At 43.2% G+C, this 24,562-nt stretch overlaps 1 protein-coding gene across 1 annotated transcript; it reads right to left on the bottom strand.

Moving 5' to 3' along the window:
* Positions 1-2,833: 2,833 nt before the first annotated feature.
* Positions 2,834-20,330, bottom strand: LOC120728794 (TRPM8 channel-associated factor homolog). The gene is made up of 13 exons (XM_040023963.1): positions 20,246-20,330; positions 17,223-17,283; positions 14,961-15,636; positions 8,825-9,041; positions 8,365-8,656; positions 7,808-8,109; positions 7,530-7,704; positions 7,096-7,190; positions 6,013-6,226; positions 5,338-5,574; positions 4,785-5,002; positions 4,419-4,532; positions 2,834-4,118 (listed from the first exon to the last, which is right to left on the bottom strand). Exons 3-13 carry the CDS (start codon positions 15,608-15,610, stop codon positions 3,882-3,884), a joined length of 2,751 nt encoding a protein of 916 aa, XP_039879897.1. The 5' UTR covers positions 15,611-15,636; positions 17,223-17,283; positions 20,246-20,330; the 3' UTR covers positions 2,834-3,881.
* Positions 20,331-24,562: the final 4,232 nt, after the last annotated feature.

Below are 24,562 nucleotides of genomic sequence, written 5' to 3'. Positions count from 1 at the left end.
TTGTTCAAGAAAATCTTCCTAGAAGCAGGTGAATTTTGCAGTATGATCCTAGTAACTGACCAGGAGTTCACTGCAAGTCTGCAATGAAAACAGTAAAAGTACCTCATTTTTCATATCCAAATACATTAGATGTCTAAATGTCCTTAATTATATTCCAACATTCCAACTTATGTTTTCCTTCTTTCTTTAAGGCCAGCATCCAGTTTTAGATGAGAAGGTAAAGAGTGTGGCCAGAAACTTTATTACACTCATCCACCAAAAGTTTTGATGGAGGCAGTTCCCAGTTCCTCAAACAGAGCAAAGACAATCATATAAATCGTTCATCATATAAACATCATTATCATTTGAAATTCATGTTAGCTTAAGTTTTTATATAGTCAAACCACAGATTTCCAAACACACACATATACAACTGTTCAATTTTCCATGGAAGACTGTACTTTATGTCATTTAAAACAGCAGTCCAGATGTTTCAAAAATATAACATACAACCAAAGCAAGTTAAGACAGAGTCCTACTGGCTTGGAGCTTTTTCACAGAAACAACAAGTACTACCTCTTCAGGCTCAGGTGTTCTGATTGTCACTGCTACCTCACTGCACAGACTGGTGGGTTGTTACTTACTGAAGATTTATGACTAGCCTTGAAATGACCCTTTAAACTATTTCCCTGTAAGCATCACAGTTACAACATCAACATCAGACTCACACACACAACAGTTGTTGTCTCTGTGTGTGTCTGTGTACAAATCTGTATGTGCTCAGTCCAGTGTCCAACAACTAAAGGTCAAATCTTTTTGCGCAAAATAAAAAGAAGTATAAATAAAGACAATGCTGAGAAACCTAAAATGAAAATCATCAATTCAGGAAATATTAGTCAGACTAACAGGTCACACGAAGGCAGTTATCAGGCCAATTACGCAACCAACGGTTTCCAGTTCTAGCTATGAGTGTTCACATGGGTATTGATGACAGTGTATGACGAATAAAACAGTGAAATACTGGAAATAAATTATTTGCACAATAAATCATATCTCTTAGAGAAGATTTAGGTTTAGATTTATTTGTAAAACTCATTATGTGTTTAAATGGGGCACATTTATTGCAAATGCAAATTCTTCTATTCATGAACAGAGGCCAACTGGCACCAGGATGTAAATATGTTATTGTACAAACTGCATTTAGATACATTTTGGAAACTAGCCACCTAAAGTAAGTAATTTAATGAAATAAACATAAAAAATATATAAATAAATCAAATTTAATTTTACAAGTTGTCTTTTCTGCTATTACTTCTTGGCTCAAGTACTCATCATATAAACATCATCATTCGAAATTCATGTTAGCTTAAGTTTTCATATAGTCAAACCACAGATTTCCAAACACACACATACTACTGTTCAATCTTCCATGGTCTAGCAGGACAAGCACAGAGATGCGTCTGCTGCCAGAGGCCACAAGAAGATCATTTGTAACCTTTACTAAAAGTGTTTCTGTACGTTGATGAGCTCTGAAACCTGACTGAAACTATATACATATTTACATTCTGACACCAATTTTTCTCAGAATGTTGCAGGAAATCAAAGAAAATGGCAGACCACCACCAAATATGAACACTGCAAATATTAGTCTCTTACTAAAACCAGGCAAAGACAAGCTATCGTCCAATATCCCTTATTAGTGTAGACCTTAAAATAATCTGCAAAGCTCTCTCAAAGAGATTACAGAAAATAACCCCCTTTTAATTCATCCTGACCAAACTGGTTTCATAAAAGGTAGGCACTCATCAACAAATACACGTAGACTACTTAATTTAATAGACTACTCGTGCAGTAAAAATATTGAAACCATAATATTGTCTCTTGATGCAGAAAAGGTGTTTGACAGAGTTAACTGGAAATTTTTATTTGCAACTTTACATAAATTTGGTTTTGGAAACTCTTTTGTAAGCTTGTTAAAAATATTATATAATTCCCCAACAGCATGTGGAAGGACAGGCCCCTGCATGGTATGTACCACCGGCAGATAGCGGAGGTGGCTGATATCCAGAAATCCTACCAGTGGCTGGACAAAGCTGGACTGAAAGACAGCACAGAGGCGCTAATCATGGCAGCACAGGAAAACCACTGAGCACAAGATCCATGGAGGCTGGGGTCTATCACACCAGGCAAGACCCCAGGTGCAGGCTGTGTAAAGATGCCCCTGAGACAATCCAGCACATAACAGCAGGGTGCAAGATACTAGCAGGCAAGACATACATGGAACGCCATAACCATAGCGTACAGAGGACCCGGTAGAGGACCCGAGCTTGAAGGATTGACCGCCCACAGGGGCGAGAGGGAATTTATATATATATATACATACATGAATATATGAATTATAATAGTTCACAATGTTTTAAGTGTGTAAATAAAATTTCTAACAACAACTTAAAATTGCACAACTTTCTCCCAAGGTTTTCTTGGAGTACTGATAATGATTAAAGCAGAGATATTAGACTACACGAGTTGTGAGTTGCTACCAAAGATAAAGGATTGACGCTCATGTAATTGTTACTGCTGTCTATGCACACATAGCGCAGATTGTAACTGATTTTAGACCAGTAAAAGTTGAGCCAGTGGCAGCTTGTCTTGCACACTGCTCTACTATTAGTTTACTGTGAAAGTCTCCAGTAACTGTTAATGGAGTCTGCCCACAAAATGGAGACAGCTACAGTTTCTTATGACCATGAGATAAGCTGCGCTTTCAGCGACTGCACCCACCATTGCCAAATAATGTAAAAGATGGATGCAAATAGCTTCATGACAGCACTGATGAAAGGACAGAACGCTTTACTTTGGTACATTGTAATTTATGTTTATTTCTTATTTCTAGATTTGATGAGGCAAACACTGCATTTGAAAATGCAAAGAAGAGAAGATTCCACCATTCTAGAAAGACTGATGTGATTTATCTCTATGGGTCTGAAGAGAGGTGGCCACCTTTAAAAGTTAAGACAAACACTGCAGTCAAAGATGTCCAGTTCAAGCGCTGGTACAAGCAGCTTTACTGGCTATACAAAACATGAAAATGAATTAACAAAGAAAAACATCCACTGGTCTTACCAAGAATTCAGTTAAGAAACAAGGGGATGTTGCAGCACAGTTTGGGGAAAACATCAAAGGTCACAAAATGAAGTTTGAAAATAACAGACAGTGGCTGCAGTGACACTTTTCATTGTTTTGAACACTCAGCTTCACTTCAGCTCTTTGATTGTTATAACTTTGCTCTCCTTTGCAGCCAAAATAACATGAGCATAACAAAACCTAATTACAAAAGTAAACAAGATTACTTGCATTACTATACTTGTGTCATTTATTGTATGAACCAATTCTCAGTCAAGATGCAAAAAGTAATTATTATATCCAATGCTGCAGGTACAGTCATGTAACACAGACATGAAACAAAGAAAATCCCAGAAAGTTCAGTGAAAGTATTACATGGTTATTTCAGGATGATTAATGCGGATTGGCCCGTGCCCGGGGCCGCACAGCATCAATGCGGTTAGCTCGGTAATGCGTTAGTGCACAGGGCGATCCACGTTAACTTGCTGACGGAGATTTGCTGCGTTAATGTGGTTATGGCGTTAATGTCATTTTAACGAGATTAACACTGACAGCACTAATTAAAATTTAAGAAATGTTCTATTTAATTTGGAAGGTCAACAATTTGGAGTAAATGATTCCGGCATGTAGTGTGAAAGAAGCCGCTACATTCGCTTTTCAAATGGGATACAATGCAAGATTGAAATAAATGTCATGAAAAGATTAATTTAATGAACTGAAGTTTCACTGCGGAGAACTAAAATGACTTTTTTTAGTCTGCAGTTGTGTTCAGTTCATTTTTACTGGATCATGGGGTGATCATTCCAGGGAGGCAGCTGGGACAATTTTTCCTCAGTGGCTATTTTGATGGGCCAGCCCCAGGCCTTGAAGAAGCCGGTCAGGTTCATCCCCACAGTCTGCGAGAAAGTCTCAGCATACAGGTTCATCTTTGTGTCATTGTCATCAGGAAAGTCTCTCATGTGGTGGTACGCAGCAAAAACCTTCTTAAAGGCATCCCAGCCAAACTTTTCCTGGAGCTACAGAGAAGGTAATTATAACAACAAGCCAAACTATTAGCTGTCTTCTTTGTTAGGAGCAATAATCTCTTGACCAAAGCATCAGAACCTGTTACCATTTAATGTTAGCTTCACTATAAGTCTGCAAGTCTATATGGTCTTTCAGTCTTATTCATACAGAGGTGGGTCGAGTATACTTTAAAAGCAAAGTTTTTTCAAAAACTTGCTCAAGTAAATGTAACTAGTTACTACCCATCTCTGTATTCATATCATGTGTTTTCTTTACTATGGATCAAGCAAAATTTCTCTATAATTTCTCACCTGCAGATATGTTTCCAGGGCAACCCACACACTCCAGTCACTGAGTTTCCTTCCTCCCTTGATGTACTCCTCTACTCGACTCTTTCGTTTAGCTAAAGTCAAATCACCATGAGCCTGCACCAAAGAACATGGAATGAGATAGTTGCTAAATCATGTGATCACAGCAAACTCAGTCATGAGTTTTCTGATGATGATTGATGTAAAACAAAGACGAGTTTTAAATCTATTTATGTTATGTAGTTATGAAATCATGTGATCACAGCGAAAAAGGTATGTGATGTGCTGTAATAGGATACAAAAAGAGTTTTCTTGGTGTTGACTAATATAAAACAAATGAGACTGTCAAAAACACTTGATTTGCTCTACCTGTGCTCTGTTGATGCCCAGCACCTCTTCATGCACATACACTGACCACAGGTTGCATGTACACTCTGTGGTGTGTGGTCGGAACTCCCAGCAGCTTCTCTGTTGGTTGTGTCCAAGTTCATGGATGGGGCCCCACAGTTGTTCACCTTTTTTAACATCAACTACTTCAGCAGCTGAGGCATGGTGTGCCATGATAGGATAACCTGAATGCATCCAGCCTTAACAGAAGAAAAATACATGACATTTTGTTTTCCTGCCTCTTTCACCTACCAGAATTGACACGTCAGTTCCCAAATCCCACCCTTTGCCAGATCATCTTGATCTTGTTGTATGTGAGTAATCCAGTAGTATCTACTTTAGTTGATATTCCTCATCCTTTCTTTGTATATATATTTTGTTTTCTAGAAATCTTTGCATCCCCTCATCAACAGAGTCAAAAACAAATATAAAAATGTATCACACTGAGCATGAACATGATGTTTTAGTTAAATTGTTTGTCATCCACAGTGAGTTGGGACTAGTTTCATGTCCTTGGGAGTCAAAGTGCACTTACCAGCAGAAATCTGCACATCTGTCACAAAGCGCTCCTTGTGGGGAAATTTGTGTGATTTGGCAGCCAGATCTGCAATGGCCCTCATGATTTCATCCCACAGAGCAGCCACCTTGTCTGGGTGCTCCAGACCCCGAACAGCATCTGATGGTACGGTGAGGACGATGTTTTCAAACTCCAACTCTGTCCAGGGCCCAGGAGCCGTGCGCAGCAACGACCACTCAGCTGCAGTTGTCACACCTGAAAAGAATAAAGAGAAGAGCAGATCTATTATAATGCTTTGAATTACTGCATTTTAAAAAATATAAACATTTTCTATAGTATCTGTATTTTGTATTTCTGTAATTTTTCAGCGTCACATATGCATTTGATTACACCCTTCAAACAGCCTTTAAAGTTTTAAAACAGGCTTTTGTGTAAAGCTGAAGGCTTTGAATAATAAGAATTAAGCAAACCTTGTGCACTGTTTTAGACGAGAGGGTTAAGCTGTTAACTAGATTTTTGTTTACTTTTCTTTACTTAACTTTCAACATGTTGAACTGAAATTGTTTCACCTGCATCGTCCATTGAAAACACTTGGGATCAGAATGAAGGTGAATAAGATTAAGACTTATCAGATATCTTCCATTAACTCCATGGACATAAGGTACACAGCACTGTTATAAACCACAGACTCACCAGACTTGTAATATGGAGCAGTTACAGCTTTCTGCACTATGATCTCCAACCCCTTCACTTGTGTGTTGGGTGGGGCCACCAGGTAGATGAGCCCCCCCCACAGGTTGGACACATGCATCATCTCTGATGTAACAGGAAATCGCTCATGAACACGTGGTGGTCTCTTCAGCTCATCCTTGTCATGTAGGTCATCAGTTTGACAGCCTATCTGAATCTGTAGATAAAATGGAAAATCTATTGGATTTAGCGTCAAATTACAACATATTGCAACATATTGCAAACAGCCCCATTCCTGAATACAGAGTGCATTCAGGAATGATTTACAAAGCAGTTGTCATGATTAGATTTTCTTTCTTGTGGTGTGCTATTAGTTTCCTGTGTCAATATCGTCCAATCAAGTAAGAGATTTCAGGGATGGTTTGAGCTGTTAAATGACAGAAAAAAATCAAGTGGGGCTGGTCCTTTAGATTGAATGAACCTTTGCTGCAAACAGGCAGAACCTAAGGGGCTGTTGCGGCACGCCACGCAGCACAACACAGCATAACTCAACACTCCCAAAAGCTTCAAAACAGAGCTTCACCTGTGGGTGATGTCATGGTGGTTACATCAATCTTTTAAATAGCTGCAACTACAAATGGACCTTGTTACAGTTACAAAGGGTAAAAAGGAGTCATGAAAACCTCACGTGAGGTTTTCATGAACATGTAGTGTCATCAGAAGGAGAAAGAACTTTAAATTATACAATTTGCGACCGTGGCTCAGGGGGTTGGGAATCGCATCTGTAACCGGAAGGTCGCCGGTTCGATCCCCGGGCTCTCTGTCCTGGTCGTTGTGTCCTTGGGCAAGACACTTTACCCTACTTGCCTACTGGTGTTGGCCAGAGGGGCCGATGGCGTGATATGGCAGCCTCGCTTCTGTCAGTCTGCCCCAGGGCAGCTGTGGCTACAACTGTAGCTGCCTCCACCAGTGTGTGAATGTGAGAGTGAATGAATAGTGGCATTGTAAAGCGCTTTGGGTGCCTTGAAAAGTGCTATATAAATCCAATCCATTATTATAATCCATTATTAATTTTGTAGGTTTCACCTTCCACTCCTTGTTGATAATCTCAGTTGGCATCACCATGTAGGTACTCATACCAGGAGAGAGGTAGAGACCAGTGCTGATCCACTCTTCCCCATCTAACACACACACACACACACACAAATTTGAAAAAAAAAAGTGTCACTGGGCGTCTATCTCTGAGAGAGAGAAATTTGTAGGGGAGAATCCGTTTCTGTGTCATGTGGGATCGGAAGTTAGGGATTTGTATAATGAACACTACGAGTTCCTACAGACTTAGTAGATAGAAACTGTGGATTTTCTCTTGCTTGAAGATCTTGTAAGTAGTTATCACATCACTTGGACTGTAAATAAACTCACTGAATCTGACCCACTAAGTTTTGTGTTTGAGTGTGGCTTGCACACTGGTTGTGACATATTCACAGTTGACACATTTGTCCACAAACATGAAATCTGACCTGCTGTGGTAACATTGATCTTGAGCCTGTGGTTATAGACGTCTGGCATCAGTGGCCTATCCTTGATGAGGTAGGGCAGGAGGGCCTCAGGATTTAGGCAAAACTCGTATACAGGTGATCCCAAACTGAGGAGTAGATGGTCTTTTGGCGTCTTTGCAGGGCAGCTGTCACTCACCTTGAAAGAAGAACATATTAGTGTAACATCTTAGTGGTTAACAGCTGCCATATAATCATCAGTGCACTAGTCTGTGTTGTTCAAATGTTTTTTCTCTACTCACCTGTGGCAGGCCTGACCTCTTTAACATGTCAGTGAGTGCAGCCAACACTTGAGTGTAATAGAAGCAGCCACGTGCCTTTGTGTGCAAATAAGCATCACAGTCGTTGCCCAGCTTTTTAAGACATTCCTCCTCATGCTTGCTAAGTTCTACACCTGTAGTCACATGGGCAGCGAAGCGGTGTAGAAGGTGGCGGAAGTGGTAAGTATCTTTAATCGGCCAGCTGGGTACAGAGGCTTTGTATGTTCCTGCACGGATTGTTTCTCCTAACAGGCTCAATCCCATTTGGTTCAGGATCTTGTTCCCTGAAAAAAAGTAAAGCCAGTTTGACTTTGAGTCATGTGGTTGGAAATGTCTTGACTTTGTTTTTGTCCACTAATGAGAAGACTCCTTTTTGATCCTTGACTTATCACAAGATATTACACCTTATAATGTATGAGTCTGTTACAGCACTGCATGTATACAACACATTTTACACATGGACAATTAGGTGGAAAATAAGAACACTACCAGTATTTCTACTCTGTATATTTTGAAACCCTTGTGGTCCATTTTCATACCTGAGAAATCTGTAAGTGGATTTTGCCCAGCATGTGTCTGCGCCCAGTACCAGGCATGTCCTCCAATCAGCAGGCCTCCTCCCTCTGCCACAAAGTTTTGAATTTCTTCCAAATGCTCAGTGATATAGGCTGTACACACAAACACGCTGAGGTCTTTCCTGAAGTTTGTCTTTTCGCACTTCAGCCCAGACTTGCTCAGAACTTTGAGTGCAGGATCCACCATGACACCAACAACCCCTCTGCGGCCTTCATCCAACCAGTGAATGGCATTTCTCCAAAATGGAGCCATACTCTAAAATCAAAGGAAAGCAGCAGCAAAGGAAGTCACGGATTTGGTGATATATCAAAGACAAGTCCAATCAGCACACATTTCACTTTAAATCATCCTGAGGTCTAATACCTAACCCTCTAAAGATTTTGACTTTGAAATTTTATGACTAACATTTAATGTTGACTCTACCTCAACTTCAAGACATCTTTCATGTGTAACCACAATGACCCGTCCTCGCCCATAGTAGGCTCCTGCCAGGAATGGTCGTCCATCTTCTGTAGTCCCGATGGGAAAGGCTAGTGGGCTGTGGACTAGAACCTCAGAACACAGATACTCAGAGGGGAGGTTGAATTCTGAAACCCCCTGGAGTAAGAACCCCAAGTCATCCTTGAAATCCCTGCCTGTCCTGTATTTGAAAAGTGGAATAGAAAAGTGACATGTGCAGAATTAAAGTGATTTAAGAATAATTGTACACATTTCTTCATATAAAAAAAAATCAGTGGTTTGTAAATTAACCTATTTGTGAAAACTATGTAAACTCTGTAAAAATAAACTGTCACGATCTGAGGGGACAGACCGTGCGGGGGTGTGTGTGGTGGACCCAGGTGCGAACACAAGAGAGTAGACCGAAGTAAACTTAAACTGAAAGCGAGCCTTTATTGTGGCTGATGACAGGTCTCAACACAAAGCAGAAACACCGTGACTAAACTGAACCTAAACTAAACTGGGAAACAGATACTGATAAACTAAGGAGACTCAGAAAACCATGACGATGATCAAAGGAGCTTGCAAAGAAAAGCGTCTGGACTTCTTTAAGTTACTTGAAGACGTTTCACCTCTCATCCGAGAAGCTTCTTCAGTTCTAAGGTCAAATGACGATGATGTACAGACTGGCCGGGAGGACATGGAGGGTGGGAACACAGACGACGTGACACAGACTGTATGAAACACAGAGGCTGTGTCCCAATTCAGGGTCTGCACGCTTGAAGTACGCGCACTACGCGCACTACGCGTACTACGTACGGTGCGTACTATAAGTACGAGAAGTGCGGAAGTGAGAGGCTTGTGAAATGGGACGGTATACGCTTCGTCGCGCTGTTCAGGTTGCCTAGCAACCATGTTACTAACCACGAGACACGTGACATACAGCATTGTTTGACAGAAATGAAGGAGAAAAATGTTTTGTTGGTCATTCGTTTTTGTCATGACATCACTTTGATTAGTTGAGTATCTGAGGCTGAGACCACGGGACTGTAAAACATGATTGTTGGGCTTCATTTCTGTGCTGAACAGTCATTTAAGATTAGTTAGTAAATAACAATTAGTTAATGTTGTTCATGAGACTAAAGTCATCTCACTGTGGTAATGTAAATATAATATGGCCAATATTATAGTATTGTCAGATTATTATGATATATCTATCTACATCTATCCATCCATCCATCCATATATATATATATATATATATATATATATATATATATATATATATATATATATATATATATATATATATATATAGTTCCTCAACACCTGACGCGGACCGGATCAACAAGGTCCGCGTCAGGTGTTGAGGAACCAGGGCACCCTGACGAAAAGTGGGCTACTGGAACAAGAAGGCATCGTGGGCAAGAGACGAAAACAGGGCATTGTTGGAATGCTACTACGCAAGTAACCCCGGCGGAAGGGGCTACATGAATAGGATGAGGGACCTATGGATTCTTCGATACCCAACATCCACAATGACGGCGAAACAACTAGTAGCTCAGTGTTCCAACATTCGAAATTGACGAGGTACAACACAAATGCTACGGCAAGGAGGAGTCAGGACGCCAGGTCAGGGGGGAGATATCATCACCCCCACCCGAGATTGGGTACATAGCCCCAAGTGCGATAGGAGAAGGCTTGTTGAGTGCGATAGGAACTGACCTGAAAAATAGGATCATGGCCAAGCTTGAAATCTGGATCCCCCGTAGCCGGTTACCAAGATTACGTGAAGTACCCTCAGAAGGTCTGCTAGATGATGTTAATGCAGCACTACGGACAATACCTACAACCACGATTACCGACACTAACAAGCTGATCTACAATACGGCAGCAGTGATCAGTGAGATGCTTGGCTACAAGTTGAACAGCCACAAGGGGCAGTACCCTCCATGGAGAAGGAGGCTAGAGGGCAAGATCAAAGTAGCACGGAGGGAGGTTAGCCAACTAACGGAGTTGCAGAAAGGTGCGACAAAGAAGGTGCATAAGAAATACAGCAAGCTGTCCATACCCGAGGCCTTGGAAACTGCCAAGCAAAGACTCACAGCCTTGGCCAGCCACTTGAGGAGGTACACCAGAGAGATAGAAAGCAGGAGAATAAACCAGCTGTTCTCCACAGAACCAGCAAAGGTGTACTCTCAGTGGCAGGGGAACAATAATAATAAGAGAACAGCACCACCAAGGCTGGAGACGGAGCAATACTGGAAGAGCATATGGGAGAAGGACGCAACCCATAACGGCAATGCTCAGTGGCTAGTGGATCTGAGGGCAGACCACAGCGACCTCCCTGAACAGGGTCCAGTAACCATCACAGTGGCAGATATCCAAGAAAGGGTCTCCAGTATGAAGAGTTGGACAGCACCAGGGCCCGACATGGTTCACGGCTACTGGCTAAAGAAGCTGACTGCACTCCACGAGCGTCTGGCAGCACAAATGAACCAGCTGCTAGTTAACGAGAGACACCCGGAATGGCTAACCGAAGGTCGGACAGTCCTGATCCCCAAGGACCCCAAGAAGGGACCGGTCCCCTCCAACTACCGACCAATAACCTGCCTCAGTACTACATGGAAGCTCCTGTCAGGCATCATATCGGCTAAGATGAACAGGCACATGGGTCAATACATGAGCGGGACACAGAAAGGAATTGGCAAGAATACCAGAGGCGCAAAACACCAGCTACTGGTAGACAAAACAGTCAGCCGAGACTGCAAGACCAGACTGACCAACCTGTGCACTGCCTGGATTGATTACAAGAAGGCCTATGACTCAATGCCCCACAGCTGGATACTGGAATGCCTAGAATTGTACAAGATCAATGGGACCCTAAGAGCCTTCATCAGGAACTCAATGGGGATGTGGCGTACAACACTAGAGGCCAACTCCAAGCCCATAGCACAAGTCACCATCAAGTGCGGGATCTACCAAGGAGATGCTCTGTCCCCACTGCTGTTCTGCATAGACCTGAACCCCCTCAGTGAGATCATTAACAAGACTGGCTACGGATACCGACTACGGAACGGAGCAGTTGTCAGCCACCTCCTGTACATGGATGACATCAAGCTGTATGCCAAGAGTGAACGAGACATCGATTCACTGATCCACACTACCAGGCTATACAGCAATGACATTGGAATGTCGTTTGGACTGGAGAAGTGTAGTCGGATGGTAACAAAGAGAGGGAAGGTAGTCAGAACTGAGGGGATTGAACTACCAGAAGGCAACATTGCAGACATAGAGGACAGTTACAAGTACCTGGGGATCCCGCAGGCGAATGGGAACCATGAAGAGGCCGCTAGAAAAGCTGCAACCACCAAGTACCTGCAGAGGGTCAGGCAAGTCCTGAGGAGTCAGCTGAATGGTAAGAACAAGATCCGGGCCATCAACACGTACGCCCTGCCTGTGATCAGGTACCCTGCTGGGGTAAAAGGCTGGCCAAAGGAGGAGATAGAAGCCACTGACATAAAGACAAGAAAGCTCCTTACCATGCATGGAGGGTTTCACCTCAAGTCCAGCACCCTGAGGCTGTACGCTAAGCGGAAGGAAGGGGGCCGGGGACTGGTGAGTGTCAGCACCACAGTCCAGGATGAGACAACGAACATCCAAGAATACATTGGGAAGATGGCCCCAACTGACCGAGTGCTCAGTGAATACCTCAGGCAGCAGAAACCCAAGAAAGAGGAGGGAGACAAGGAACCATCATGGAAGGACAGGCCCCTGCATGGTATGTACCACAGGCAGATAGAGGATGTGGCTGATATCCAGAAATCCTACCAGTGGCTGGACAAAGCTGGACTGAAAGACAGCACAGAGGCACTAATCATGGCAGCACAAGAACAAGCTCTGAGCACAAGATCCATAGAGGCTGGGGTCTATCACACCAGGCAAGACCCCAGGTGCAGGCTGTGTAAAGATGCCCCAGAGACAATCCAGCACATAACAGCAGGGTGCAAGATGCTAGCAGGCAAGGCATACATGGAACGCCATAACCAAGTGGCCGGCATAGTGTACAGGAACATCTGTGCCGAGTATAACCTGGAAGTCCCGAGGTCAAAATGGGAGATGCCCCCAAGGGTGGTGGAGAATGACCGAGCTAAGATCCTGTGGGACTTCCAGATACAGACGGCCAAAATGGTGGTGGCTAACCAACCGGACATAGTGGTGGTAGACAAACAGAAGAAGACAGTCGTAGTGATCGATGTAGCGGTTCCAAATGACAGCAATATCAGGAAGAAGGAACACGAGAAGCTGGAGAAATACCAAGGGCTCAGAGAAGAGCTCGAGAGGATGTGGAGGGTGAAGGTAACGGTGGTCCCCGTGGTAATCGGAGCACTAGGTGCGGTGACTCCCAAGCTAGGCGAGTGGCTCCAGCAGATCCCGGGAACAACATCGGAGATCTCTGTCCAGAAGAGCGCAGTCCTGGGAACAGCTAAGATACTGCGCAGGACCCTCAAGCTCCCAGGCCTCTGGTAGAGGACCTGAGCTTGAAGGATAAACCGCCCGCAGGGGCGTGCTGGGTGTTTTTTTTTATATATCTATATATATATATCTATATATAGATATATATAGATATATATATAGATATACACACACACACACACACACACACACACATATATATATATATACACACATATACATATATCACTGACTTTCAGCTTGTTGTGTTTGTGGATATATGACTGACTTTAATTATTAAACATTCGGACATAAATAAGTGATGTCATATTCAGTACTTTTGACAGTTCACTCTTCGGCCGCTCCATCTTATTAGGGAAATTCCATATACATAAATGTAAATTTCAAAACTCAACCCCATCATTTAATTTGTTTTTGATTGAAATTGAATATTATTTAAACTCTCTTACTCTAACTTCCAATAAAAAAGGTTTATTATTGATTGAAATTAATTCAGAAATGTTTAACGAATGAGCTGTCACAACTTTCAAGTACAAAGTTGTTATGAAGTCTGTCACATTCCCCCCCTTTTTGTCTTTTTTCTTTTTTTTTCCATTTATTTATTTATCCTTCTTATTTCATTGTACTGTATATTGTTACTCTTATTTGCCTTGTATGTCTACTGTACAAACTGAACTGGAATGACTGACTGTTCGCTTTATAATTTCAATGAAGTTTGGAAAAAAAAAAAAAAACCTCTTCCGCCGCTCCCTTCTGCCGTATTTTGCGGCAAAATTCTCCACACCCACCGCCGCGCTATGAATTGTGGGATATATGGGACCACGAAGCGTGCACCGGACCATGCTTGATATTTGGGGAAATCGACGGAGCATCTGGAGTATGCATTTGAAGTACACTTGGGTTGGGACAGCCGTCGTTGCGTGGCGGTGACGTAACTGCATTTAAAATGCGTACTTCAAGCGTACAGACCCTGAATTGGGACACAGCCAGAGACTAAATACACATGAGGGATGATCAGGGGAAGTGGCCACACATGGGAGCACAGCATGACACACATGAACCTAACGACAGGACAGGAGAAGTGAAACTGAATACACTGACATTGAATACAGACTTTCAAAGGAAAAAACAGGAAACATGGAGATTAGACATGACATGAATTAAACATAACCACGCAGACATGACGCATGAACCAGGGAGACTTAGTACAGGGGGAGATGACATAAACAACTAAGGAACAAAGGACTAAACAGCAATCTCAAAATAAACTGGATGAGCTAAACTAGGGCACAAATGAATACAAAAGATACATAAAACTCAAACACTGGGTCGCTCGACCCAGGACCATGACATAAACTGACTTTTCTGAAAAGATAGAGTCACACACACACACACAAACTAAGTCCTTTGATGGACTTTTGTGGATGATCCTCCCCTCATCCAAGATCCAGGAATGCTGGGAGGGGAAGATCCCAATATGAATTAAATTAGCTAATAAAGAAATGGTATCAGTCCCAAATTTAACCTTAGGAAGACTCTTTCAATGAGAGAAAAACTGTTTTCAAAAGGTCACACAAAAAGTTATTATATGGAAAGTGGAACTTTTGTAAACGTGCAGTAAAACAGAGCTATATAGAATACTCACGCTAACGACTTCCAGGAGGACGGGATCTGAGGGTAGACAGGCAGGTTCTCCGCCTCACCATAACGCTCAGTGAAGTAGATTCCTGCCACTCCTGACACTTTATTCCCATCAAACTGATGCAGTGTGTTCTCTTTGGGGTGATTTGCAGCCCAATGCCACGCCTGTCCAGCTATCAGCACCCCTCCTCCAGCTTTCAGAAACGCCACCAGCTCTGTTGGGTCTGAGCCCACGCTGTAGGCATCGGTCACATAAACACCAACTCCCAGTCTGTCACTGAAAGCTCCCACAACTTCTACTTGGAAGCTGGGTTTTTGGAGGTTATTAGCAACTGCACTGACATTTCTGTGCACCCTTACAGAGAGGTTATCAGATCCATCACCTCTCAGCCAGGTCACAGCATTTTCTACCAGAGCAGGAAAGGTTGTCAAGTAGCCCTCATGACCCAGGACCACAATCCTTCCACTGCCGTACAGAGAGGCAGCCATCAGGACCTGACCTCGACTGTTCATTGCTAAAGGAAAGGCATGGTCTCCGATCAGGACCAGGTCACTGGGAACATAGGGTCCCTGTAGGTCCAGCTCCTTCAGGCCTCTCATCAGGGAGGCGTAGGCCTCTTCATGTTGGTTTTTGAATGATTGGTTAGATGACATAGTGTAGAGGATTTACACTCTGTAGACTGATGAATAAGGTTAGGATGCAGAAAGAGGAAGTTGTTAACACATCAGGTTTAATCTCATTACAGCCAAATAGCTGAAAGTTTCCTTCTATGGTATTACGCTGTAGCCCAACAGTTTAAGAGAAACACACTCTATGTGACAGGACAGGAGAAAGAATAAAAATGAAAGCAGAGAATGGAGCTGGTTATACAAGGTTATGTGCTAAGGAGGAAAAAGCAAGGGGAGGAACCACTGATAAGACACAGCTCCTTTTATCACCACTGGTGCAAAAAGTGACCATAAATGAATGTTTAATCAGAATATGACGTGTTCTCTGTAAATTGGCAAAGATCATTGTTTTAAAATGTATTTCCACTGAAAAAATGAAGAAAGGAAGTGTGTCACAGCTACTTCGGGGTTAGCAGGGAAGGAAAGAAAATCTTCCAAGAAGCAGGTGAATTTGGCAGTATGGTCCTAGTAACTGACCAGGAGTTCAGTTTCTGGACCAAGCTGCAAATGTGCAATGAAAACAGTAAAAGTACCTCATTTTGCATACCCAAATACATTAGATGTCTAAATGTCCTTAATTATATTCCAACTTGCCTTCTTTCTGTAAGGCCAGCATCCAGTTTTAGATGAGGGAGTAAAGAGTGTGGCCAGAAACTTTATTACACTCATCCACCAAAATCTTGATAGAGGCAGTGAGACAGACAGTATGGTTGGCCGATATGTAAATGTTTTCAACCAACATTCGTCATTCCAACAAATGAGGTGATATCGCGCAGTCGACTTTTTGATGGGCGGAGCAATGTAATCATGCACGGACTGATTTGCGCATTTAAAATTTAGAAGCTTTGTTTGGAGGAAATATTTTTTCTTTTCTTGTTTTTTTTTTAGCATTAATATCGCTACTTTTTGGATTATTCATTAATTAATTTGAGAAGCACCAAGTCACACAAAAGACTTAACATTACATCGAAGATTTTTTTTAATGTTCGCTGGAAGAGACATTTTGGTTTTTAACTTACTTTTTGTTTAATTTTGTATTTGGTTACAGTTACAATTGTGAATATAACACACAATGAAAGTTGAGACAGGGTCCTACTGGTTTGGAGCATTTTCACAGAAACAAGTACCCCTTCAGACTCAGGTGATTGTCACTGCTGCCTCACTGTTATTTACCTCACTATTGTTATTTACACAAGATTTATGAATAGCCTTGAAAATGCCCCTCTTTGGAAATAAAATACTTCCGAAACTATTTCCACAGTTACAAAATTAAGAACAGAGTTGTGTGTATTGTCGTGTGTGAGTCTGTGTTAATGTAATAAACATGTTTCTTCCTCCATATTCTGAGGTGCATTCTCCTGAAGGAGTACATAGGTCAACCTTAACACATAAGAGATGTCTGTCTACTCAGTAAGGCAAAAGGAACCTGATTAAGTTTTATAACACTGGAGTCAACGTTTATACAAAAGCAAGTCTTTGACTACTTGAAAATCAAAAGCTAAGATGTATTCTGCAAAAATAAAAGGCTGTTCTTCACTGATCTCATTACAACCAAACACAACTTAAAAACACAACACTTTAGGGTTTTTTTTGTTACCTGAAAGATGCCTTTCTGTTGTATTAGACTGTAGAGATGAAAGACCAGGAGCTCTACGTGACTGGACAGGAGAAAGAAAGCAATTCAGAGCAGGGAAAGGTGCTGCTTATATCAGGAGATACGCGAAGAAGAGGACAAACATACAAGGGGAGTGACCACTGAAAGGAGGCATTTCTTTTTATGGCCACAGAGTAAAATGTTTATAAAGATTATAAATGTTATGTAAATATGAGAATGGGAATGAGAACTTTGATGTGTCATATCCTCCTGAGAACCAACCTATCCATTTATGTCCTCTGTAATGGACATTTGTTTTTGGTCTATCTTTTGACTTATTTAAGCTATCCTGCTAAGTCCCGATGTACTAAGTCCAGGACATCCTGGGCTTTCCATTGATATCTCATGTGTTTAGGTGACCTCTTTTATATTACATCATTAATTACAATCCATCACAGACCGATGTGTTATTTTTCTTTGCTATTTGAGTTTAAACTTCTTTCTGTTAGGCTCATCCACCAAAATCTTGATGGAGGCAGTGAGACACCCAGTGAGGTTGGCCGATGTGTAAATTCTTTCCAACCGACATTCGTCAGTCAGTTCAGTTTTCCATGGAAGACTGTACTTTATGCCGTTTAAAACCCACATGCCTTCAGAATGAAACATACAACCAAAGCAGGTTAAGACAGAGTCCTACTGGCTTGGAGCTATTTCACAGAAACAAAAAGTACTTCCTTTTTAGGCTCAGGTGTTCTCATTGTTCTCACTGCTACCTCACAGCACAGCCTGGTGGGTTGTTATTGACTGAAGATTTATGACTAGCCTTGAAAATGCCCCTTTAAACTAGTTCCCTGTAAGCATCACAGTTACAACAGCAACATCAGACTCACACACAGCAGTTCTTGTCTGTGTGTGTGTCTGTGTATAAAATGTAAATCTGCTTGGTCCAGCAACTAAAGGTCAAATCTTTCTGTGCAAAATAAAAGTGAATACATGAAAATCATCATTTTAGTCAATTCTGATCAGGTCAAGAGGTCACACGAAAGTGGTTATCAGGTTTTTAAGTCAACTCAGGGTTTCCAAATCTACCTATGATGTAGTTAGAACAGATGTTGGTGTTGCAGCATATGACAAAACACTGAAATACTGTGTGATCGAGAGACCTTGACCTTATCCTGCCAATACTCCTTGTAGCTGAAGATACTCCTTATTCGTTATCAGTAAACAAACAAAAAAAAGGATGTTTGTCTTTTCATTAGATCAGACACAGCCTGCTAAAGTCTAATTACACTCACGTCAAAGTTAATACAAAAGCAATTCTTTGACGTATTAAAAGTCTAAAGCTTACATGTATCAAGTTTAGAGTCTTTAGAAAAAGTGACCTGTGAACAGCCTAGAGACACCAAACAAATGAGACCCAGTGTTAGTCTGTTTTACACTACACATCATCCCTGTGTTGCGTGACATTAGTGCATGTAGCAAAAGCTTAATGGGCATTTTTTCCTCTTGTCTCCAACATAAATGGAATAGACACGAAAGCACATACACAGAAGGACAGAAACACAGAGGTACAGTTATTTGGTCAAACTACTTTTTCAGCAAACACACCTAAAGATGCACAGACACTTTACACTCTGCTCTGTATGTGTGTATGTGCTCAGTCCAATGTTTAACAACTTTGAACTGTTACTAGCATAGCTGGACTGGCCATCAGGCATACCGGGCATTTGCCCGGTGGGCCGCTGGCGATTTTTTGTTTTTATGGGCCGATCGATTTTTTTTTTTTTTTTTGTAAGGGCATAAATAATGAAAGGTGTTCGATTGGCCATTTGGTCATGATCGACTCTGGGCTGGACCACTTACAACCGAGGAGGCAAGTAGGGTAAAGTGTCTTGCCCAAGGACACAACGACCAGGACAGAGAGCCCGGGGATCGAACTGGCAACCTTCCGGTTACAGATGCGATTCCCAACCCCCTGAGCCACGGTCACCCACAAAATGGAGAACAAAAAAAGGAAAGGAGGTGCAGAAAAAAATTAGGGCCAAAAAGAAACAAGCCCTTCAGGCAGACGCTGCCAAATGTGTAAAAATAACTGAATTGTTTGGCGGTAGCTATGCCATAGCTTCCACAGATTTAGCAACATCAGCAAGTGGTGGAGGCCAGCAGGTGGATAAGGGAAAGGGGAGGCAAGAGGAGGAGAGACCCGAGGCGGCCGCCGGTCATAGTGGCAGAGGAACTGAACTTCAGGTAAGAAGTTATGACCTGCTGTCTATCTGTGTCAGATATAAACCAAGTTTAGTTGTAGTTTGTTTTCGTTGTGCTGACTTTTTACAGTCGCTTAGAATAACTGGTACTGCGAACTAGCTAGCATGACGGAGTTTATATACTGCTGGGCGGGTGCTATGAAGTTACTGATAGTAAATTTTATTTTATGCTTAAGGTTAGTTTCTCAAACTCCTCAAAATCTTAACAAATTGTACCAATCCTTACATGTTGCACCAGGCTGATTTATCATCAAAAGTGGAGAAGACAGAAGTGCAGCAGAGAGAGATGGAGCAAGAGAGAGAAATAAAAGAGCAGGAGAGAGAGATGGAGATGGAGAGATGACTTTATGTCATCCATGAGGGATGCATTTGACATATGTTTCACATATTATAGCCCAACAAGTTACTTATAGCAATTTAAATACGAGCAACCAGTTTTTGGCAGACAATCACTTTTTGGCACAACACCGGCTATTTTTTGTGTTTCTTTTTATCGCTGTGTAACTGAGTTCAATTGAAAGCCTGCATGCGCTAGTACCTCTTGCCACAAGTTCCCAGAATTCTTTGCGGTTTTACCCCTGAATGACGTCACATTTTTGGTGGGCCGGTCTCTAGTCAAAATGCCCGGGCCGATTTTTTGTCCCAGTCCAGCCCTGGTTACTAGTGTGTTAAAATAAAAATAAAAAAATAAAGAAAAAATAAAAAGCTGTTCTCCACTCTCGTTACAAACAAACACAACTTAAAAACACAAAGCATTTATACCTGGAAGTTTTCTTTCTGTGGTATTGGACTGTAGCACAACAGTTTTTAAGAGAAGCACTCTACGTGACAGGAGAGGAGAAAGAATGAAAATGAAAGCAGAGAATGGTGCAGCTTAGATAAGGAGATGTGATAAGGAGGAACAAGCAAGGGGAGGGACCACTGATGAGTGACAGCTCCTTTTATGACCACAGGGGAAAAAATGTGACCATAAACAAATGTTTATGTGCTCAGTCCAATGTTTAACAACTAAAGGTCAAATCTTTCTGTGCAAAATAAAAAGAAGTTTAAGTAAAGGCAATGCTGTGAAACCTGACATGAAAATCATCCATTCAGCAAATATTGGTCAGGCTAAGAGGTCACACGAAGGCGGTTATCAGACCAATAACTCAACCCACGGTTTCCAGTTGTAGGTATGAGTGTTCACACGGGTGTTGGTGTTGATGGATGTGTATGATGAATCATCAACATCAACGAGTCAGCTCAGAGTAGAGTAGAGGACCTTATTATACGTTTTATTTATGCCAAGGTGCCCGGAAAGTGGGTGATCATGTGCTAACGCTAGGACTTGCAAGCGGAAAACCTTTGGCACAACAACTTGATAAACTGTATGCCAGTCATCTAAGTTCGCCAGCCCAGCGACGTAGAAGGAGACCCTCGTCAACAATGTACGCCACCTTCTTTACCTTAGCTTCCTCCTGGGTAAGTACAGAAGAACGGCATTTCAGAAGAGAGTCATCTTCAAGCTGTGCAACAATAAATTCCTCTCTAGAAGCGGGCAGTTTTATGTCTGCATTAGGAAGGGAAAACATCTTTCTAGACTCATCATTAAGCATAGCTTCTGGTCTAACACTATCGGGTGCTTCTTTCATAACGAGGAAAGAGTCAGACAAATCAAAGTCATTCTTCTTGGATTGAGATCTAGTTACCACACAAGCAGGAAAAATGTTAGCATATTCTTGCTGTTTAACTTCTAAGCCTGTTTCAGGCTTATCCAGCATCTCAGGCACAGGTATCACTTTTCCACCTGCTAAATCATTCCCGAGGATGAAATCAACCCCTTTTATGGGCAGCGAGGGGAGGACAGCGACCTTACCAACTCCACTAAAAACAGAGAAAGTGATATGAACATTGTGCAAAGGTGCAGACACAAAAGTCATTCCGATACCCTGGACCACAACACTTGACTGACAGGATGACTCAACAGACAAAGGCAAAATACCCTCTCGAATGATAGACTGCGAACCACCCGTGTATCTCAGCATTGTTACAGACTGGTCGTCAACAGTATCACCTGTTAAAGAAACACAACCCTGTGTGATAAAAGGATCTATTTCACTCTGAGATGTTTGGGTTCTGGGAGGCGACACGTTTTTAATCAAACCCACGCCCTTGGGTTGGTGGTGTAGTCTGATTTTTTAGTGCAAGGCAATCAGCAATGACATGACCTTTTTTGTGGCAATAGAAGCATTCACGTACCTCACGAGAAAGAAATGGTTGCTTAGCTCTGGCTTCAGGCTGACCACGATCAGGCTTTGGTGAGCATGTGATCAACACTATCTGAACGAGGGGATGATGCAAACACATTTTTGAGAGTTAAAGTGAACTCATCAGCCAAAACGGCTGCTTTTGACAGTGAGGCAACCTTTTGCTCATTTAAAAACATTACAAGCTTCTCTGGTAACAGATTCTTAAAATCTTCCAACAGAACTGACGAAGAGCTTCAAAGTCTCTCTTCACTTCACTTGCTGTGCACCACTTGTCAAAAAGAACTGCCTCCTCACGTACAAACTCTACATATGTTTGACCATTAGACTTGTGATTCCTGAACTTTTGTCGGTAGGCCTCAGGTACAAGCTCATAAGCACGAAAGATGGACTCTTTCAGTACATCGTATTTCATGCTATTTTCGATAGAGAGAGATGACACAACCTCCTGTGCTTTGCCCACTAGCTTGCATTGCAGTAGCACAGCCCATATTTCTTTTGGCCTTTCTAGAGCTGTTGCAATCCTTTCAAAAGCATTAAAGTAGGAATCAACTTCGGTCTCTCTAAATGTTGGCACCAAAGCAATATTTTTGCGCACATCAAACCTACAGGTGCTGCCAGATGAATGTGAAGGATCTGAAGTAACCGGTGAGCTGGGAGAAGACAGGCTTTGTGTAAGTCTCATAGCTTCCACTTCTAGCTGTTTTAACTTTACCTCCTTCTCAGCTTCAATTTCCAGCTGACGTATCTGAAGTTTGAGGTCAAACTCAGCCTTACGTGCTTGCTCCCTTTCCTGCGCCTCCAGCCGAAGGCGAGCTAGACACATCTTAAGTCTAGCATGTCCGTTTGACCCACTGAAGTCTGGGGACAGAGGATCGAAACGAGGTAGAGTAGGAGGCACCTTAGGCTCCACCTGGACTTTGGGGGGAGTAGCTATAGCACCAACATCCTCCTACAGAGGTTCGACACCTTGCTCAGCAGAAAGAACGTTACCATCACATGCATCAGACCAGTCAAGATTTTCAACTCAACTAAACGTTGTAAGATAATACTCTTAACTTCTTTTTTTTTTAAAGTGTGCCGCAATACTCAACAAGTCATCTTTGCGATATAACTGTCATGATCAGGATGTGTGCAGGCAGGATGAGGACCCAAACGCAAACTCACGGGAAAACAGGACTGAACTCAAAATACAGCTTTAATGCTGACAAAAGATAACGGCGATACAAAATAACATGAACTGGGAAGTACTAAGGAACTGACTTACGAGGAAACACACGGCGGGGCACACAGTCATGAGGGAGAACGCGACACTGAACTGAGGGAGATGTGGACATAAATGCACAGAGTTACCCTCTGTGCATTTATGTCCACATCTCCCTCAGGGAAGTGGGAGCACAAGGGGAACACAGCTGACACAGATAATCGTAACGAGACAGGGCAGGGGTGAACAACATGACGCATACTGACGAGAGACTGTCAAAGTAAAACAGGAAGTACACAGAGGTTCAGACAGGAGGAGAGAGCACGGACATAACGGAAAACATGGAATAAAACACAAGCAGGGGAAACAAGGGTTCATAGATACATAAAGGGGCACACAGGAGGTAACCAAATAAGGAACATCTTAACTAAACAACCTAGGAACCAAGGCATAAATAGAACAAAATATAAAACACACAAAAACTAAGAATACTGGGCCAACATGGCCCAGGATCATGACATCACCCCCCCAAAAAGACAAGAAAAGAGAAAACAACCCACCCAGGGCGGGAGGCGGGGGACCAGGACGGATGGAACGGAGCCAAACAAAAGACAAGGAGCATGAGACCAAAACTGATTCCACAAATACACAAAAACAGGTCAAAACATGGAAGCAATGTCCAAAGAGGTCGGAAGGTTAACCTGGGGGGCGACAGCACAAAAGTTCACAGTTCAGCTGTTCCACGTGAAAAGTGGCAGTGGCGGCAGAACAGATCCGGAGGCCGGCCGCGTGGAAGATGGCGGCAGCTACAGAGCGGGTCCGGAGGCCGGCCGCGTGGAAGATGGCGGCGGCCATAGAACGGGTCCGGAGGCTGGCCGCGTGGAAGACGGCGGCGGCTCTCAAGCGTCAGGTGTACTGGCCGAGGCTTGGTGGGCACAGGACCAGGCGAGGCAGGACCAGACGGAGGCGTGGCAGCCACAGGCGCCAGAGCTGGACCAGACTGTAACGTGGCAGCCACAGGACCAGGCGACGTTGAAGGCGAAGCATAGGCCGGACCAGGCGTGGGTGCCGCTGATGCAGAGGCCGGACCGGGCGTGGGTGCAGCTGATGCAGAGGCCGGACCAGGCGAAAGCGACTTTGACCCTCCAGCGGAGACGAGGAGGTGCTGGCCGGGCTGACCAGAGCCGCCAGCGGAGACGAGGAGCGGCTGGAGGGGTCCTCCTGAACCCCCAGCGGAGACGAGGAGCGGCTGGAGGAGTCCGCCTGAACCCCCAGCGGAGACGAGGAGCGGCTGGAGGGGTCCGCCTGAACCCCCAGCGGAGACGAGGAGCGGCTGGAGGGGTCCACCTGAACCCCCAGCGGAGACGAGGAGCGGCTGGAGGGGTCCGCCTGAACCCCCAGCGGAGACGAGGAGCGGCTGGAGAGGTTCGCCTGAACCCCCAGCGAGAACAGATGCAGAGCCAGCAGGTGCGGAAACTTCTGGCTGAGGGGACGCTAACTGTAGCTGCACACGACACGCAGTCGGCTTGGGATGCAACGGCTGGGGCTGTGCAGGGCAAACAGTCTGTCCAAAGTTTGTCAGTACCACGCAGTCCTCAGCTGGCGGAGAAAGCTCACAAAGGCTTCCAG

The sequence above is a fragment of the Simochromis diagramma genome, unplaced genomic scaffold, assembly GCF_900408965.1.
Source record: "Simochromis diagramma unplaced genomic scaffold, fSimDia1.1 OVJJ01000348.1, whole genome shotgun sequence".
NCBI lineage: Eukaryota > Metazoa > Chordata > Actinopteri > Cichliformes > Cichlidae > Simochromis > Simochromis diagramma.
Note: the sequence above shows the minus strand (reverse complement) of the source record. Positions and strands in the feature narration are given on the sequence as shown.